Below are 17012 nucleotides of genomic sequence, written 5' to 3' on the forward strand. Positions count from 1 at the left end.
CAATTGCCGCTGGGATTGAAAATCTTGATCCTTTGTCCAATTATAACAGTGTTCCATTGTACCAAGTCACTGGCTCTCTGGTTTTCATTGTTGAGCCTGCACAGCCCGACAATTTCAGGTCAGTTCAGTTGTTCCAGTTTTAGAATTGAATTGTGATCAATCCTCGTGTTTCTAAACTGTAGCTTTGAATTTTTCAAAAAATTATGGCAGAAGAAAGGTAAAATTCTTCACTTTTCAGAATCGATGTTTTTAATCATATTGGTAAAATTGATTATACCATTTGTATTATATTTTAGAGTGCTTCATCCTTTAGTTTTATGGGCTCAGCGCAAGGATATAATATTTTTAACGATACGTCTGGAAGACACCACTAACCCAGAGATAAAACTTGATGAAGAAAAGATGTACTTTAGGTATCTTAAATCAGTTCTTTTCATATGCATTGACTTGCTCAAATCTACGTTATGCGAAATTTTGATTACTTTCTGTTTAAATAATTACTTATTGAAACTTGAAAGTAAAAGTGAATATTAAATAAATTTTAGGAATTGAGATATTTTCCAAAAGGTGGGAGTAATGAAATGCAATTTGTAACCCAGCATAAATACATAAATTTAATGTGTTAAAAATAGGTTGTCATCCTTTGCTATATTTTACTAGTTTCCATTCATTTCAATTTGATATTTGTTTATATCCAACTTGCTTTATCTGGGGTTTTTTATGGAGTAGTTAATGGTTAGAAATATATTGAAATGAATTATAATATTGTTAGAAATCCTATTAGAAATCATATGCCACAGTGATGCATATAAGTAAATAGGTTGTTATTATAACCAGCATCTTAACATAAGACTATCGTAAAACTGGATCTTTACTAAATACGGTTATACATCTGTCAATTGTAGTTATTTAGATTCCTATAAAAAGTTTTGCTGAATGGTTTTGAAGCTTTTACAGAAGAGTTGTTAGTGTTTTGTCTTATTAAATGCCCAACTAATGCAAGCTGGCTCTTAGCCATATCTTTAATATATATTTATTTTGAAATCAATTTCATCTTAATTTTTATCAATAAAAGTGGTAGGATATAATAATAATTAGTGGTTAGGATAGGGTTTGGAAAGGGCTTAGTTTTGAAAATGTAAATAGTGATGCTGGATCTATAGCCGTAAAAGCTATGGCATTGTACATATTATCAGACATTTTAATTTTTAATATTTTAGGTCTAAAGGTGGGCATGACAAAAAATTACATGGGTTTGAGTTTAAATTTTATGCACCCATTGTACCAGAGGTATGTGTACTGGACTTAGAATGATGCAATAACTTTTATATTCCCAGATTAATTGCTAGTTTTCAAATTTTAAAGGAATCTTTTCCATAATATATCGCATTTATATATTGTTAGCTATCTAAACAACATTTTACAAGTCGGGAACTAACATTTGTGCTCAAAAAGAAGGACAAGGAAAGTTCATTTTGGCCTAGGCTTTTAGAATCAAAAGAAAAGGTAAAATTGTTTTCTGTTTTGACAAACTAAATATTTCCAAGTGCAACAAATTCTCTCTTGAGTAATTGTCTCCCTCTTTCATTTCATTTTCTCGTACATTGCTTCATTTTCTCGCACATTGCAACCTCTTTGTATCAAAACACAACAAAACAAAGTAATTTGATAATAATATAACTGTACAGCTGTTTTTGTGGAAAAAGTTATTATTCTAACATAATAAATGTTTGTAATGTATATTGCCATGTATTTACTCATTTGTTGTACAATTTATCAAACCATTCTTGACAAAAATCATCATGGACCTTTTTCAACCCACTTGTCAATCCTCCTTGAGAAATTTCATGACTTTCTGATAAGGGCTTTGAACTTAAAAGAGAGAGAGAGAACTCTTTGCATCATATTCTATTATTTAGTTTTGGGGCAATGAAATTTGGTAATTTGATATGATGATTAGTTAGTCTACGATGATTAGTTGTAAATGTTATATTTCACTAACTTTGATGTGATGCAAAGAGAATATGGTCCTAAGCATTTTGAAAATTTTACTGTTGCCTACTTTCAATTGCATGATCATTCAAATTTTATCAAAATGAGAATAGAATATTTCACTCATTGTTTTTAGTCAATTGCTCTTATGATGGAATATTTATTCTAGTTATTGATAACAATACCCATGAATGCATTTACATGCACATAATGTTGCTTTAATTTTTCACTAAGGTAACTTATCTTAAAACTGATTTTGACAAATGGAAGGATGAAGATGATTCTGATGATGAAGATCCCTCAAATAGTAACTTTGAAGATGTAAGTAGTGTCTTGACATTTGTTTTTAATACAGTGCTCTTTTTTAATGAGTGTTTCTTCAATGTTTGTTGTAGATGATGAAGCAAATGGGTGATATTGGAATGGTACGATTTCTTGTGCTTTCAGTCAAAGAATTTTTAATTCATTGTAACTTCAATTATGATTAAGATTCAATTATATCTTTGTTAGGATGGTGAAATGGATGATGGGAATGAACCAGACTCAGATGACAGTGATGATGAGGGTAAGTAAAGCAAAACATAGAGAAACTGGTGCAATTTTTCAATTAGCATTTTTATAAAATGCTCCAGAGTTGAGAAGTATGGATAATAAGATCTTCCAGTTAATCAATTTAAATTCGGCTTTTACTTCCTGGTGATAGCAGGAAGAATTTTTTAAATAAATTTTACCCTTTGTTTTTTGAAAAATCTGCTTGTACCATGTTAACTTGTAACAGTATGGAAGTTTAAAGTTAAGCTTAGGCATCAATACCTCATATTGAATTTCCTTTTCAATGTTTTCATTTAAAATATTTTACTAACCAAGTCAATTTTTCTTTATTAAGCGATGCCAGATTTGGAATAAAGACAGTCATTTCTTTATTTTAATCCTTCTTGGAAGTGCATTTTTTTGACACTGGAGTGACTTTTGTAACACAAACCAATGTGAAGTGTTAAGACCACTTACTATACCAAGCTATTACACAAAATGTGTATTGACAAAGGATTGAAGCTTTTAATTCACCAAATCACATTACAATATTTACACTTAGTGCTTCTACGACCTGTAAAATTATTTACAGAACTATTTTAATTTCTTCATGTTTTTTGTTACATTTTATGTTATTCGAACTTGCACTTAATATTTTCTGACGAATAAGAAATTTCACTTCGTAACATTCAGAGTTTTGATATTCATCCTAGATTTTTATCTAAGTCAATCTTAGTTAAAAATCTGTTAACACGAGTTCAGCTAGCCAGCACTCACGAACCAACACAATGACAATTGAAAGAAGACGCCACTTCATACATAAATTTTAGAACATCATATTGAACAGTGATTTCTGTAGGAAGTTTTAAATGGTCGAAATTCAATTGTCTGATTCTTTGGATAATATCATTTCGTCAAAATTGCTAACTCCCGTTTAGCCTCAGTATGATGTACTCATAGATGATAAACGCTGCAATTTATAGAGCAAAATCGTCGAGGGTAAGTTTTAAGATTTTCGTGCTGCATGATGAGTTTTTTAAAAATTATTTCACACCAAATGCACATCGTCTTCTTCGTTATCCTCTATTTCACAAACTCCTGAAAACCCTTCGACTTTTTCTGGTGTGCTTCGTGAGAACACAGACGTTTCTTCGTGTTTGAAAGCACGACTTTTCTCCGATAGAACTTTCGAAAAGTCTCTTAAGACTTCAATGGTATGATTCTTGCAGTTTTTTTCGATTTCGTGTAATACGAAACCTGACTCCGACATTGTTTTTCTCTGATTTTTCCAAACTGTGTAGACACGGTAAAATACACCAGCATAAAACTCATTAAACACATCCATTACTGTTCCTCTACTGTTGCATATTCTAAAACGTATTATTATAAAAGTGATGAGCTAAAATCAGGTCAACTTTGTTGCATTGAAATGTATTTCCCCCCTGTTTATTAATGGGGTTACATCACCATTTTCGTTTCGCTTTCATTGTTTTAAGAGTAATGCCAAACGATGCTTTTCTCGTAAGTGCAAGAAGATTTATACCCAAATTTAGTGTATGAATTAATAGGATTCATATTAGAAACCTTTGATAATCTTTATTAAAAATGTTGTCACAAAATAGAAAAAGAGATCGACGCGGTATTGTCAAAAACATATATATGTTAATATAAAGGAAGTTTGAAGAGCAAAAGTTAATCTGAAAACGTAAGAAAATCTTTTTGGCCACGCTCTAGAAATTCTGTAAAACCTCAGTCAACGTTTAATGTCTTCTTTCAAATCACTTAAAGCACAAGTTTACGTACAAATATAGTACCTGTTAAGTTTTCCCTCTCTCAAGGTCTGCAATGCGATTCTGGTTATGTTGATTGACATGACGCTGAACGGAAAATTTTGAGTTTCGTGAAGTGATAACTTATATATATTAGTAGCAAGCGACTGAGCGCGAGGTTCTGTAACCAGGTAGAGTATGTTCAACAAGCCAAGAAACCCACAACCACGAAGATCTGTGGATGGGTCCAGGCCTAAATTGAGAGAAATTTGCTCTATTTGCCATTATTGCTTTAACTGATAACAAAAAAGTTTTCAAGCTGGAATTCAACTCAATGCCCTTCAATGATATAGTTTACTGTTGCTTTTCAACCACGATCGACGCCACATTCAAGTATATAATATAAGCTGTGGCGAATACATGCAAAAAACGTCGCAAATTTTGTCGCCTTTTGCATATTTTAAGCTTAGCATATAAAAAAATATTTTAATATGTATGTATACAAATTACAACTCAAAAAATCATCTAATAGTTAATTAAAGCAAGACGCCTTTTATCTCAGTTATGAAAAAGCACGAAGTTGATCACAAGTCCAATATTGAAACAAAGGCATGTAGGGGGTTTCCAATGACAATACTACATATTTCATTACATTACAGACTACAGTTTACCATTTTATCGTTTCACAAAAAGTCAACACATTATCACTACTGTTTAATCTCCACACTGTAACACTGTGCTGGACAAGTTGGATGAAACCGAGCGTTATAAAAGTTCTTACTTCGTTGCGTCAATGCAATTATGATTAGAAGAACAAAATCTCGTTTTCCTTACTATTGGTGGTTTTCATGTGCTAGATTTTATTATTGGGCGACGTGGATGCCCTTCTTTGTTGGCTATTCCCTTGAGACATACATGAAAACCAAGAATACTGTGGTAAGTTATCGGAAAATTTCATTTTGTATGTCAATTGTATTTTTTCAATTTTAAAGCGCAACTAAAAAACTTTTAAGACGTTTTTTCCAATTATTGATAATGACAAAATCATGGATAACAACTAGAGTTTGTACTAAATTAATTGTATAAATTGTTCATAAGTCAAGCGTCTTCCAGATAGTAGCTAAAATTTACAAAAATAAGTTGCAACCGTTTTACGTCTTTGTAATGGTTCTGGAAACCGAAACGTCAGACAAGAAGAGAAAATCTTATAAATATTACAATCTGAGATCTTTAAATATAACTAAAATAGGAAAATGCCGATTTTGATCGTTATTTGCCACAATCAATAGCTGCTGTAGTAAAGAATCATATATGAAGGACATAACCTTACCTTGAAAGCCAATAACTTGCCAATGGTTTCCATAACGTGGACAGTCTAATTTTGTCCCAGCCAATCGCTTATAAATAGTTTGCAAAACATTATTGTGTATTTCCTCGTCGTTATTAAACACACACAACGCCAAGGCAAATACAAGACAGCGTTCATTGTTTAATTGTCTTTTCATTTTAGGTGGCCCAAAGAGAAAATTAGAGAAAGCTGAACACCCATTATGTTGCACAGTTGGTTTAATATGAGACATATGTTGATCCAAAGTATTGGAACTTCGAAAATACTCTAATGCTTCACGAAATGAAACCTCGGGAGATGTTTTAATCGTTTCGTTTTCACCTAGAAAGGATAAAGTATACTTATACTTTGCTGTTCGCGTAGTTTTTTATAAGAAACTACGAATAGAGAGGTCTCAGTATCTGGCTATTGTGCGAGATCTATCTTTAGCAATAACACATATATTCTTAAAACCTTTTCTGTACTCTATGAGGCCTACTATAATTTGCGCCAAGTACCAAAAAACCTTAGGGTTAATGCTTGAGAAGTTAATACATTATAGCAATAATAGCAATTGAAAATTCTTAAATATGCATGTCAGGTTATCATACGTACTTTGCTTGATACATATTGCAGTTTTGAAATGGCGAAAAAGAAAAAACCTTCCAATTTCCCCCAAAAATCAAAGTGCAACCACATTCGCTACGTTTGAATGATTTTTCCGCTGACATATATTCAGATGACTCTGTTTAACACTGCGTCAATGGGAGGTATATTTGTGAGGGGACCTTATTCATATGGTTTTCAGGCCTGAGTAGTTTCTTTTGAAAGCAATTTTTTAATTTTCAAAATAAAACAGCCAGTAATAGAAGAATATGTAAATTTATGGTCAGACTCAATTAATGTTTAATTGACACCTGTAAAGTTGTTACTACGTAATTTACCATAGTACACATTGAAAATTTGGTAGACATGCTAGTTTCTTAGCCGTTTATAAACTTCTGTTTATTTTGCTCTTCTTTTTCAACTTTTTTTTCGCCTCCTGGTTTGCCCCTACTGTTTTTTTATTTCTTAAGATTTAAGAAATCTTTCCTATTGTCTAATCAATTCTCAACTAAACTGTTTATTTGAAGTCCTTATTTTTACTTTTTTTTTAATTTGTTGACTTTTTTTAGTATATTTTCCTTGATATTTATTGTTTTTGTTTTTTATTGTACTTCTCAAATTTTTCTTGTGCAGATATTGTTTCCTGATCCCAATCTATTTATCAAGATTACATTTTCTTCAGCTTTGATGCAAGCTGATGACAGCTTCACCTCATTCATTTCTTCTATCATGAAAATCTATTGTCTTTTTCCATCTGATCTGCCATTTTAAACTTTACTTAATTAGAACTTATTAGTACACTGAACTCAAATTCAATGATTTACTTTTTGCATGTACAGGAAATTTGGTTGGTTATACATAGCTGCAATGACCTGACAAGGTGATATCTACAACCGAGCAAATTCCCTGTACATGCAAGAAGAAATTGACTTTCTGAACGATTAAAACATGATACAACTAGGTCATCATGAACAGTGGCAGATCTAGGGTGCATCAAAAATAAATTACAGCAGCACATTTTGTAATATATTTACATTTCTAAGCACTTTAGAGGCAAATCCATTGGTAAAATTATATTCTTTTAGAAACTTAAAACCAATAGTGTTTTCCTGATAGTACTTTATAAATTATTTTGCTATAATTTATTTTGGCAAATGCTGGATCCACTCTCCTGTTCATGAAAACAGTCAAAGACAAGGCATAGTACATAATTCTCAAAGCTTTAATTGAAGAATGGTTGAATAATGACATGTCTATGCATGCGTTAGTAAAGTATGAAAAGCAAAATAAGGAAACAATATCCCAAGTTTGGATGTTCTAATCCCTGGTGTACTTATTGTACCTGTTTGTATATTTTTAACCATTTTCCATTCTGCCTGAGCTTGTTCCAGAGAATTGACTGGATTGACAATAGCCAATATTTCATGTTTGTTTCCATTTTCAGCAGTTATGGCCATATCATGATTAAATACAGAAGAATTTTCACTGATTGCAAAAGAGCCATTTGATGCTTCACCTGATGTTTCTGATGGAGACCTAGTAAAGATTTGCAAATTTATTAAATGATTATTTAGAATAATTTTAAGTTAATTTAACTGTTCAACATTAGTGAGCATTTTGCAACACTTTGAGCATTTTTGTACAACACATAATATTGAAAAATGGACTAATAATAAAAAGGAAAACATGTTATTTGAAATCCTTTGAAACAAAAACCCAGCAGATATTTCTAACATAAGTAGCTATACTGGCAGTATTAATATTACCTTTCAATTCTCAATCTGCTCCCAGGTAGGGCAGACAGGGATACTGTTTGAAATCCATATAAAGTTGAAGGGCGTATAAGTTCAACATCATCCACAATGCTTTCTGTTTTTCTGTCAGCGGAATCACAGCGCACATTGATTCTATTTTTATTGTCAGATAGCTGTTTATGATAATCTGACAAATCAGAATTTTGATGACAGGTTTCATCTCTCCAAACACGCTCAAATTCTTCATCACCAACATCAGTATTGATCTTTTCTAATACTTGAGTCTCCAACACCAGGTTTTCAAACGCTTTCTCGGCCTCTTTCTCAATCTCTTCTTCAGCACTTTGTGAATTGCAGAGCTCTGCCTCGCTCATTCTGTACAGAAGTAGAAAATATATTATATATCTCAAATTCTGCCAAGTTTCAAGTTTTCATCATCATGACAACCATTGATGACAACAGATGAAACAAACGAATATGCAAATTTGCAACATGTTTTTGAATAATATTATGGCATTACTTCGCAGAAGCAATATTGCGAATGCGCATTTAATATATACGAGTTTTTTTTTTAATGGACATGTTTCGACATCTCATGATGCCATATTTAGTATAAGTGAAATAATAATACAAGGTTTATATAAAAGTAATATGATACATAAATTACAACAATAATAAGAATGGCCGACACCTCATCTCCCTTAAAATCAAAGAAGCACTCCACATTAACAAAACTAACCCTGACCTCAATGTTCAAGTTTTTAAATTCAATACAATAATTAGTTTATAATACGCTCGGACGCTCCCCATTATTTTATCTATTTCCTTATTATTGTTGTAATTTATGTATCATATTACTTTTATAGAAACTCTTGCATTATTTATTAATTCACTTATACTGAAGATGCCATCATGAGATGTTGAACATGTCGATTCTAAAAAAACTCGTCATATATATTAAATGCGTATTATATGGCAAGCATCCCTTTTGGTTAAATGGCGCGCTTTGATTGGCTCAGAAACATTTTTGCCGGCCATTATTTTTCCGTAATCGACCCCGGTCCAAAACCCGTAATTTTAAAGTCAAATGTAAACAAACTTCGTAATGCAAACAGCAAAACGCAAGAAAAACGAAACAAAAAAACATTTACGGATGTGATTCGAAGGAAAAACACTCGGAAAACAGTTTAACTTTCCAGACGATAAAATTTGAAACTATTTAATTTTTACTGACGAAAACTATAAAAGTGAAAGCCAACCCGTACCAAACAGAAAAAACGAGAAAGATAGCAAGCTTCGTTTCAGGTCAAATAATGCCATATAATAAACCTTTTAATAACCTCGCTTTCTCGGTGTACCTCTGTCTTTTTGTACAAACCTTGAAAAGAAAATTTTGATTGCTTTTCTTAATTAAATGTCATCCTAAGTATGTTTATCTTATTTACTCAAAATTACTCTATGTTTAGGTTGTGAGTTGTGAGCAACTGAGCAATGGTTGATGTGCTAGGTTTCTTGAGTTGAGTCAACAAAATTGATATAATATTGAGCGAATGGAGCGAGCACTGCTGACGAATGAATGAAAATTAAACCGGAAGAAACATGACTTGACATTCGACCCATGTTTTGACCCCTTTCACCTCAGAAACTGCACAATTGGAGAATATTTTGTATAAATTTATTTTCTTTTAGCTGTTTCTACCGTGATGTTGCTTTGCGATGATGTGCTATATTGTAGAAAAAGATGACTTCAATTATGTCTCTCGATTATAGCCGTGGTTCATCGCAGACGCTGGAAGAACTTCTGTTCACAAAACCAAGCACGAAACATGGAAACCCTTATGAACTTCGTCTACAAATGCGACCTACGGCTGCAAAAGTCTGTATAACAGTTCTTTCATTTTTAGCAGTGTTCTTAGAACATTTTTTTACATTCAAACTGCTACGACAAAGTCAATTTTATTTATTTACACACTGGATCTGTTCCATCGTCATCATCATCGCTATCCATTTGGTAAACAAGCGAAAGTCAAGCTTCTAGTAAGTGATTTTTGAGTTCACATATAACACCAAAAAATTACGTCCATTTAAGGGAGCACATATTTTTAAGCCATGTCGCTAAAGTTGAAGATGAACAAGCTTATGATTATGATTCCCGAGGGCTAGCGTATATTATAACTTTTATAGCATTTTGGCTTGTAAGCTGGACACAAATATTATTGTCATCAAATTTTCATAAAACGTAGTTCTTGACTTGAGGAATCGCCAGGTTTGAATGCTTTACAAACCCGGTCACATGAAGCAAGTACAAGCAAGTACAAACAGTTGAGGTTGAATTCAATGACAGAATGTAATCCCAATGCAATTGTATTATTCCAATACCAATTATCTCAATAACATAACATTACTGAGACGAGTGGCATAGCCAGCTCACTAATTTGGTCATGCTCTTTAATTTTTTTATCATTAGCCTCATCTATTTCTTTAGAAATGTATTGTTTTTACAGTGAGTGAACACTAAAATATTTACAATTTACATCACATGAACAAACTTACATGCTGGCTATGCCATTGTTTGAGACCATGAAAATACTTCAGAAAATCTACCTTAAGCAATTTTTGTTGCAAAAACTGATTATAATCACCATACCCATCTATTTCATTTTTGCTCATCATTTTTGCTTAATCCATCCTTTCTTCTTTTAGCTTTGACAAGAAGTATGTAGGAGCTATTTTTCATCACTTTCAGTTATTATTTTTTTATGTTCTTACATTGTACATAAGTGAAACTGATTTGGCAACACAAACCAACAGTCAAGGCTCTCCTGCTTTCCTGGTATGATTCTATAAAACTAAAGATTGATTTTTCATCTATAATAACGTGAAATTGTATAGTTATAAGTTAGAGAAACAAAATAAGATGTTTACCATAAACAGCACAATATTCAATGCTATTATCTTTTTAAGGTAAATCTTTGTTTGTTGCCATTAATTGTGACAGCTGCATTAACATGTGTGACACGAAATCAAACTACTAGTTGGGTGTCTGCCTTAACTGTAATCTACTCGGGGCTGATGTTAATGACAGTATGCACTGATGATGGTAGCTGTTATATCTCCTTCAAAGATGCTGCATTTAATGTTGCATTTACGGCCTTATATGGAATGTATATGATCAACATTGAACAAAGTTTGTATGAAGTAAGTCTATTGAGGTAAAATATACCCTAAATATATTGAGTAGTAATTGTCATGCCACATTGTAACTATATTGCCTTGTTTCGAATAGTTTTGTGCAATTCACAAATTCTAACTTTTGTTTAAAAAAGTTTTGTTATAAAAAACTATTTATGACTACACGATATTTGTTATAGACAGAAAAAGCTCTAGTGCAAAGTCTATGCTGTCATTCATCTTAGTAAAAATTTGAATCATCAAATTGTTCAACCAATGAATAACCTACTGTGATGGCTATTATTGATATTAACTTATTATAGTCATCACAAACCCTTTAACTCATAAAGATGAGAAAATTGAAAGAAATTGTTACACTTGAGAAAATTGTTAAATACGTATTAGAAGGAAATAGTTCTGACTCATTTGCAGACAAACAAATTCACCATTTACAATCCCATAAAATGTTATTCCAGACATTCCAGACATTATTCCACAGCTCAATCACTCCCACTTGCACTGAACTTGTAAAGTGTAACTTGTAACTCACTATTCACTATTTAAATTCAGTATTGAAAAATTCACTTTTAAATTCAGTTTTGTCTTTGTTTCTAAAACTACTTGCTTTTTCAAAAAATTTTTGTTTTTTGCGTTTGAACGAAAGACTAAGTAACGATATTTTCGATATTTTTTTCGATATAGCGATATCATTTTTTTAAATATCGCAACAGCTTACTTCGATGTTATGCTATTTATATTGTGTGTTCCCATTTAGCCACAAGTTAGCTATATTTCATCTTCGCGTGTATGATGCTCAGCCGTTTTTTCTCTCAACAGATGCCATGATAAATTCCCACGTCTTATATAAAGTATTATTTCTTTACAGCTTTCAGTTATTCATGTTCTTTTTCTGATTAATATTGCATCGGTGTTTTCTGTACCTATCCTTATGACAATTTCAAAAGAAGCTGAAGTTGAAAATCCATTTGTTCTTCTGGAAATATTGAAACCGACTGTGATTATTCCATTGGTAAGTAGGAACAATACGTATTGAATTTCTATTCTATTGTCGTATTGTTTGAAAATTACAAAATCAAAAACGCACTATATCCTTTAAGTTTGTGGTAGAACAACAAAATCACCGTGTTTTACATTTCCTCATCAAAAGAGACTAAATCGAAAAAGTCGGAGTTAAAAAATACATGATGATGTTCGAATTATTTTTCACGTTTAGTTTACATGTTTATGGACAAAAATTAAATTAATTGAATTATGCCTTTCCTATATTTGCCTACTGTTGCAAATCGACCTTCACCCATTGCCAACCATTCCCTTGCCATAACATTTTGATATTATTTGGTTATTTAATGATTTAAATCCGCATTTTTTGTGTATATGTCGAGTTTATACACGTGGGAACGCAATATATTGGGGGATGCCCCCTCGGCTTTTATGTATATTTATGAAAACTCAGTCCAGGAACTGATAGAGGACAAGAAGGCGTTCCGGCTAAAATAGTGGGCTTTCCGATAAGCATTTCACCTTTAGTCAAGATTTTATTCATAAAAAAAAATCATCAAATTTTGTGCTTCTTGATGGAACCCACGTACAATTAAAGTAACCAAAACTAAAGATCTTTTCCACTGCCTCTACAGCGCATTTGGTTTAATTTAGTAATTGTAGAAAGTCATATAAGATAATGCATGTACTGGTCATAATCTGCTGAATGTCTGCAACCTACCAGCACATCTGCTTTAACGTAACTGAAAGATGTGCAAAAAATATTTCACCATGATCGTGTTGATTTCTTTTATTTTTTGTTTATCAATAGTTGACGTTCGATTTGTTTTTAGGTGTGCTTAAAGGCGTTTAAGATGGTAACGATGTTATTGCAAATAAAGTTAACAAGTGTCACAACTTGCGTCATGACGAGAAGTCTGGCATGGATCCCAACATGTATTGCTATTTCTGTTGTATGTAAGATTGAACTCATGGTTTCCTCATTTAAAGCTTACTGGATTGTGTTCAGTTCATGCCTTCTTTACGTGTTTCCTAACGATTTTGACTCCAAACGACCGAAATAATCTCTGTTATTTGTGTAAACAAATTTTGGGCCAATTTTCATATTTGTTATTTATTGGAGATGAATCCCGTGATCAAGTTGATAATTTAGAGTACCTCTATGGGAAAATATACTGCAAAACAATGAATTATTATGAAGGTTCTTTATTATGAAAATTATGTTCTTCCTATATGTTGTAAGTTAAACTATCAAAAACTAATTGCTCAAGAGCTGTGTTGAAAATCATCTTTGAGGATAAGGAAACAACAATCCATTGGATCGTTGACGGAAACATTGCACTAAGAACGAAGCTGGTTTTTATCGATGGTTTTTCTGCCAAGAAAAAACTAAAGTCGGAACGATGAATTTGTTCTCTTCAAATTTTATCTAAAAACTTAGGACCAAAACAAACTCGTCCCAGTTCAAAACCCAATTTTTCATCCTGATTTGGTACATCATAAACACCAACATCTCGTATTGGAAGATTTCTTGGATCTTTAGCTCGTATTTCTATTTCCGTTTTTCTCCATGTGTTTCCTTTGATCTATAAGCATGACAAAAACTCTTAGATGTAATTTTTGAAAGGAAATAATTTTTCAAATTGTCTAAACATATTTGTTGCTTGTTCTTTCATTGTTCTATCAATAAGTTTTTAAATTGCCTCGTTAAGCTTCATGAAATGTTACGTCCAATAAAAATCAATGGTTTTTTTACATTTCGTTTTTTTTTACATTACTTTATGTGATTATGTACACCCAGAAAATGTCGTACTCTATCAACTAAAATCGTTATCTCAATTTGGAGGCTTTTCAAATGTTTCATCTTCGTTAATTAATCATTGCATTATGAAATTTAGTCGAGTGTCTTAATTCTTTTTATCTGCTAAGATATAATGGCAAGTCCCTAAAAAAAGAGTCGACAGATTCAACAGATTTATACAAAGACGTCTTGATCAGCAGTTTTGCATTGTCCTACCACTGGTTTTCTAACTTTGAGAAAAATTCAATCCTTCGCAATTCATTGTAAACAGCTTTGAACTATGTACGCTTTTAGACGTTTCTGATGGAAATGGAAGTAAATGCTTACTTTACAGTTATCTTCGATCATAATGACTGTCTCATCCAGAGGCATTTGACGGTGAAACTCCGTGTCATCATCTCCTTGAAGTTTAAAGAAATTTTCAGTGGAATTACTCAATAAAGTGGAGTTAAAACAGTGATAAATTATGCGTTGCCATGCCAACGAGCTATGAAGCTGCAACATCTGAAGTTGACCATAGTCAAGGGTGTAGTTGAACTAAAAGGCAAAAAAGTAATTGTCAATAGAAATAGATCTTAAGGTTTGTATTGTAAATATAAATGATAACGCTAGTGAAAAACTCTGTTGCTAAATTATGATCAGATTGTTGTAAGAACAAAATTTCATGTAGCTCGTACTTGATATGAATCTCCGACTTCAAGCTCTTGCAATAACCACTTGTAATCATTAGAGCTGTTAAATTTTGTGCTGTTGGTAATGTTCGTGATGAGGTCAGAGCCAATAAACCACGTATTATTTTCCTTCTGTATAAGAATAAAAATATTAACCATTTTTTCAACAACCTGACTAAATACATGGAAATTAAAATTTTCATTATTAATCATCGTAACCAAATAAAAAAGCTTTTTCACATGACATGTAAGCATGATATGCTGGCCGATGAACATTTGGAGCACTGATGGTTATTTCTTTCTACAAATATCATAATGTCTACGTGCAACCATTTTCGTTAAACTTTGATTAATAAAAAGTAGAAAACCTCTCTCAAGGACATACAGACGTAATACTTGTCCATACACGCTCAGTTTTTACCTTTGTGTCATCATCATCAATTTCATATTTTATGCCTTATATACGTTATGCTAACCTTTTTCAATGAAGGTTCAATACATGTTGCATTATATTCAAAGTCACAATACACTTCTTCTGCGTCTTCATAGGAACCTTGGTTTGGATCAATCCAATAACGACCTGAATATTTAAAAGAACATGTCGGGCACTTCTAAACAATATCATAAAATTTATTTTGAAGAGCACAAGAAGACACTAGCTAATATTGATACTTTTATTGTGCAACTTTCGACGAGAAAAGCTAAAACTGAAATGATAATTCTTTGTTTGAAGTTGGTTAGGATCATGGACATGAATAATAGCACAGAAAAATGGTTTGCGTGCAAAAAATATTAAGAGCTGTGAGGCTATTAGAACATGAAAAATGGTTTAATTTATAAGTCGGTCTTCGCTTTCAAAAACGAAAAATTAAAACTTACCACTAGGAAACTGCGGATAGTCCGAAAATAGATGAGCACATGAAATTGCCGGGTATAATAACGAGCCATTTGGTTTCTTAAAAAGATTAAGATTTTCATGGATCTTCCGGTAACGTTTTGAAATATTGGAATTCTGTAAAAACGAGAAAATGATCACTTTTCAACTGTAAATGTCCTGTGTTTGTGTTCTGCAATTTTAAAATATAAACAAAAAGACCAATGAAAAAGACTAATTATTCTTACCACGTCAACGGGAATGTATTCCGAATATGTTTCGTTGTGGTAAATAATTATCGTTGTACCATTGAACTGAAAAAATTATAATTATTCAATTACTGACATAGATGTAAGCAGCTACATTAAGAATTAACATTATGTTTAGTATTTTTTGCAATGAAATTTTAAAATCAATTTCGTGAGCTTGATGCTTCTATATACGTAATGCTGTTGTTCTAGACTATTTCCACAAGTTGATGGAGAACAATCCAGTTTTAGTGGGTTGCAATTTTTACTTATAAAGTTAATTTTGTGCAGTAGTCATCTTTAAATCAAAAGAAACAAATATTTCCTTTAGGAAAACTGTTCAATCCTTATCAGTTAGTTTTATGTCGTTCATCTCGAGTCACATAAATCAAATAAACGCCCTTTTTTGACTTCACAAACAAACAAGTTTGAGAATATTTTCATACCCACCGACACAGCTTGTGCTCCTACCGACCCAGGTAAACCCGGTGGTCCCTGAATGAAATTTAATATGATGAAATTTTTATTTCATTTTCATTTTCACTCTTGCAGAGCTTAATTGAAGTTATATCAACTATATAAATAATGTAATGGTCCTACCTGAGAACCTCGAACACCCTAAACGTATATGAAACATTAAAAAAACATTTCGACATTGTTTTTTTTTCAGAAAAATCGTCAGATGTCTCAAAAATGAGTTGCAAACATCAGTTTTACATGAAACTCCTCAAAAATATGTATTTGATTGTGAGATGAATCTTACTTTAAAGCCAGCATTTCCCTAAACAAAATAATACGACATTCAGACGACTATCGTCAACAAAATGCAAACACATGAAAACAAAATGCATCATATTAACAAAATTCAGTTTGATGTCATTCTCATGGAATACAGAAACTATACTGAATGCTTGCAACATCTCTATACAACATGGGTCAATAAGTTTTTCTTATTTAAAGGTGATACGAGTGACTTGAAAATAGTTTTTCTTTCCAGGAATACTTTCAATTGTATAATGGTTAATAAAATCAAAGCTTCCCTCACCCGAGAACCTTTGAAACCACGAACAGCTGGACCCTGCCGAAAGTAAAGTACGTCGATTAAACGTTAACATCAATCCGATATTTAAGTTCAAATGCTATAGCATTTTACCGGTTCTCCCTGGGCTCCCACAGGCCCAGGTAAACCAATTGGTCCACGGTCACCCTAAATAATTGATGAATAAAATTAGAATCATTGTATGGTGA

General features: G+C 32.2%; 4 protein-coding genes across 6 annotated transcripts in view; 2 read left to right on the forward strand and 2 right to left on the reverse strand.

The window, feature by feature from the left end:
• The first annotated feature begins 119 nt into the window (after positions 1 to 119).
• On the forward strand, positions 120 to 3209 carry LOC124440370 (prostaglandin E synthase 3-like). The gene is made up of 8 exons (XM_046990753.1): positions 120 to 217; positions 297 to 413; positions 1221 to 1290; positions 1405 to 1506; positions 2227 to 2313; positions 2388 to 2417; positions 2503 to 2557; positions 2879 to 3209. The coding sequence occupies exons 1-8, from the start codon at positions 204 to 206 to the stop codon at positions 2896 to 2898; spliced, it is 495 nt and encodes a 164-aa protein (XP_046846709.1). The 5' UTR covers positions 120 to 203; the 3' UTR covers positions 2899 to 3209.
• On the reverse strand, positions 3025 to 8575 carry LOC124440369 (ELMO domain-containing protein 3-like). Its single transcript, XM_046990752.1, has 5 exons — positions 7992 to 8575; positions 7568 to 7761; positions 5623 to 5961; positions 4338 to 4545; positions 3025 to 3893 (listed from the first exon to the last, which is right to left on the reverse strand). Exons 1-5 carry the CDS (start codon positions 8351 to 8353, stop codon positions 3572 to 3574), a joined length of 1425 nt encoding a protein of 474 aa, XP_046846708.1. The 5' UTR covers positions 8354 to 8575; the 3' UTR covers positions 3025 to 3571.
• A 575-nt stretch (positions 8576 to 9150) lies between these two features.
• LOC124439830 lies at positions 9151 to 13923 on the forward strand. Of its 2 annotated transcripts, none has more exons than XM_046990089.1 (6): positions 9151 to 9284; positions 9446 to 10016; positions 10683 to 10812; positions 10944 to 11177; positions 12037 to 12180; positions 13004 to 13923. In XM_046990089.1, exons 2-6 carry the CDS (start codon positions 9721 to 9723, stop codon positions 13232 to 13234), a joined length of 1035 nt encoding a protein of 344 aa, XP_046846045.1. In that variant the 5' UTR covers positions 9151 to 9284; positions 9446 to 9720; the 3' UTR covers positions 13235 to 13923. The 2 variants fall into 2 exon arrangements, with proteins under 2 accessions (XP_046846045.1, XP_046846046.1); XM_046990090.1 differs by having other exon boundaries at positions 9669 to 10016.
• Positions 13361 to 17012, reverse strand: part of LOC124439829 (collagen alpha-1(I) chain-like) — a 34333-nt gene continuing 30681 nt past the window's right edge. For both annotated transcript variants that reach the window (XM_046990087.1, XM_046990086.1), the window contains 11 exons: positions 16918 to 16971; positions 16810 to 16842; positions 16528 to 16545; positions 16365 to 16382; positions 16215 to 16259; positions 15765 to 15830; positions 15522 to 15654; positions 15119 to 15222; positions 14649 to 14774; positions 14299 to 14508; positions 13361 to 13756 (listed from right to left, as the gene is read on the reverse strand). In XM_046990087.1, the coding sequence (XP_046846043.1) occupies positions 13589 to 13756; positions 14299 to 14508; positions 14649 to 14774; positions 15119 to 15222; positions 15522 to 15654; positions 15765 to 15830; positions 16215 to 16259; positions 16365 to 16382; positions 16528 to 16545; positions 16810 to 16842; positions 16918 to 16971 (975 nt within the window). In that variant the 3' untranslated portion in view covers positions 13361 to 13588. The remainder of the gene's footprint in view (positions 13757 to 14298; positions 14509 to 14648; positions 14775 to 15118; positions 15223 to 15521; positions 15655 to 15764; positions 15831 to 16214; positions 16260 to 16364; positions 16383 to 16527; positions 16546 to 16809; positions 16843 to 16917; positions 16972 to 17012) is intronic.

This window comes from Xenia sp. Carnegie-2017, unplaced genomic scaffold (assembly GCF_021976095.1).
Source record: "Xenia sp. Carnegie-2017 unplaced genomic scaffold, XeniaSp_v1 HiC_scaffold_2, whole genome shotgun sequence".
Lineage (NCBI taxonomy): Eukaryota > Metazoa > Cnidaria > Anthozoa > Malacalcyonacea > Xeniidae > Xenia > Xenia sp. Carnegie-2017.

Excerpts from the sequence above, each read along its gene's own strand:
- LOC124440370 (XM_046990753.1), top strand. Across the intron at positions 1,291-1,404 it reads ATGCACCCATTGTACCAGAG|CTATCTAAACAACATTTTAC; the intron begins GTATGTGTACTG and ends ATATATTGTTAG. Across the intron at positions 2,558-2,878 it reads AGATGACAGTGATGATGAGG|CGATGCCAGATTTGGAATAA; the intron begins GTAAGTAAAGCA and ends TTCTTTATTAAG.
- LOC124440369 (XM_046990752.1), bottom strand. The coding sequence starts at position 8,353 with ATGAGCGAGGCAGAGCTCTGCAATTCACAAAGTGCTGAAGAAGAGATT. Across the intron at positions 7,762-7,991 it reads AGCAGATTGAGAATTGAAAG|GTCTCCATCAGAAACATCAG; the intron begins GTAATATTAATA and ends AATCTTTACTAG. Across the intron at positions 5,962-7,567 it reads GGTTAAAAATATACAAACAG|GTGAAAACGAAACGATTAAA; the intron begins GTACAATAAGTA and ends TATCCTTTCTAG.
- LOC124439830 (XM_046990089.1), top strand. The coding sequence starts at position 9,721 with ATGACTTCAATTATGTCTCTCGATTATAGCCGTGGTTCATCGCAGACG. Across the intron at positions 10,813-10,943 it reads AAGGCTCTCCTGCTTTCCTG|GTAAATCTTTGTTTGTTGCC; the intron begins GTATGATTCTAT and ends TATCTTTTTAAG. Across the intron at positions 12,181-13,003 it reads CGACTGTGATTATTCCATTG|GTGTGCTTAAAGGCGTTTAA; the intron begins GTAAGTAGGAAC and ends ATTTGTTTTTAG.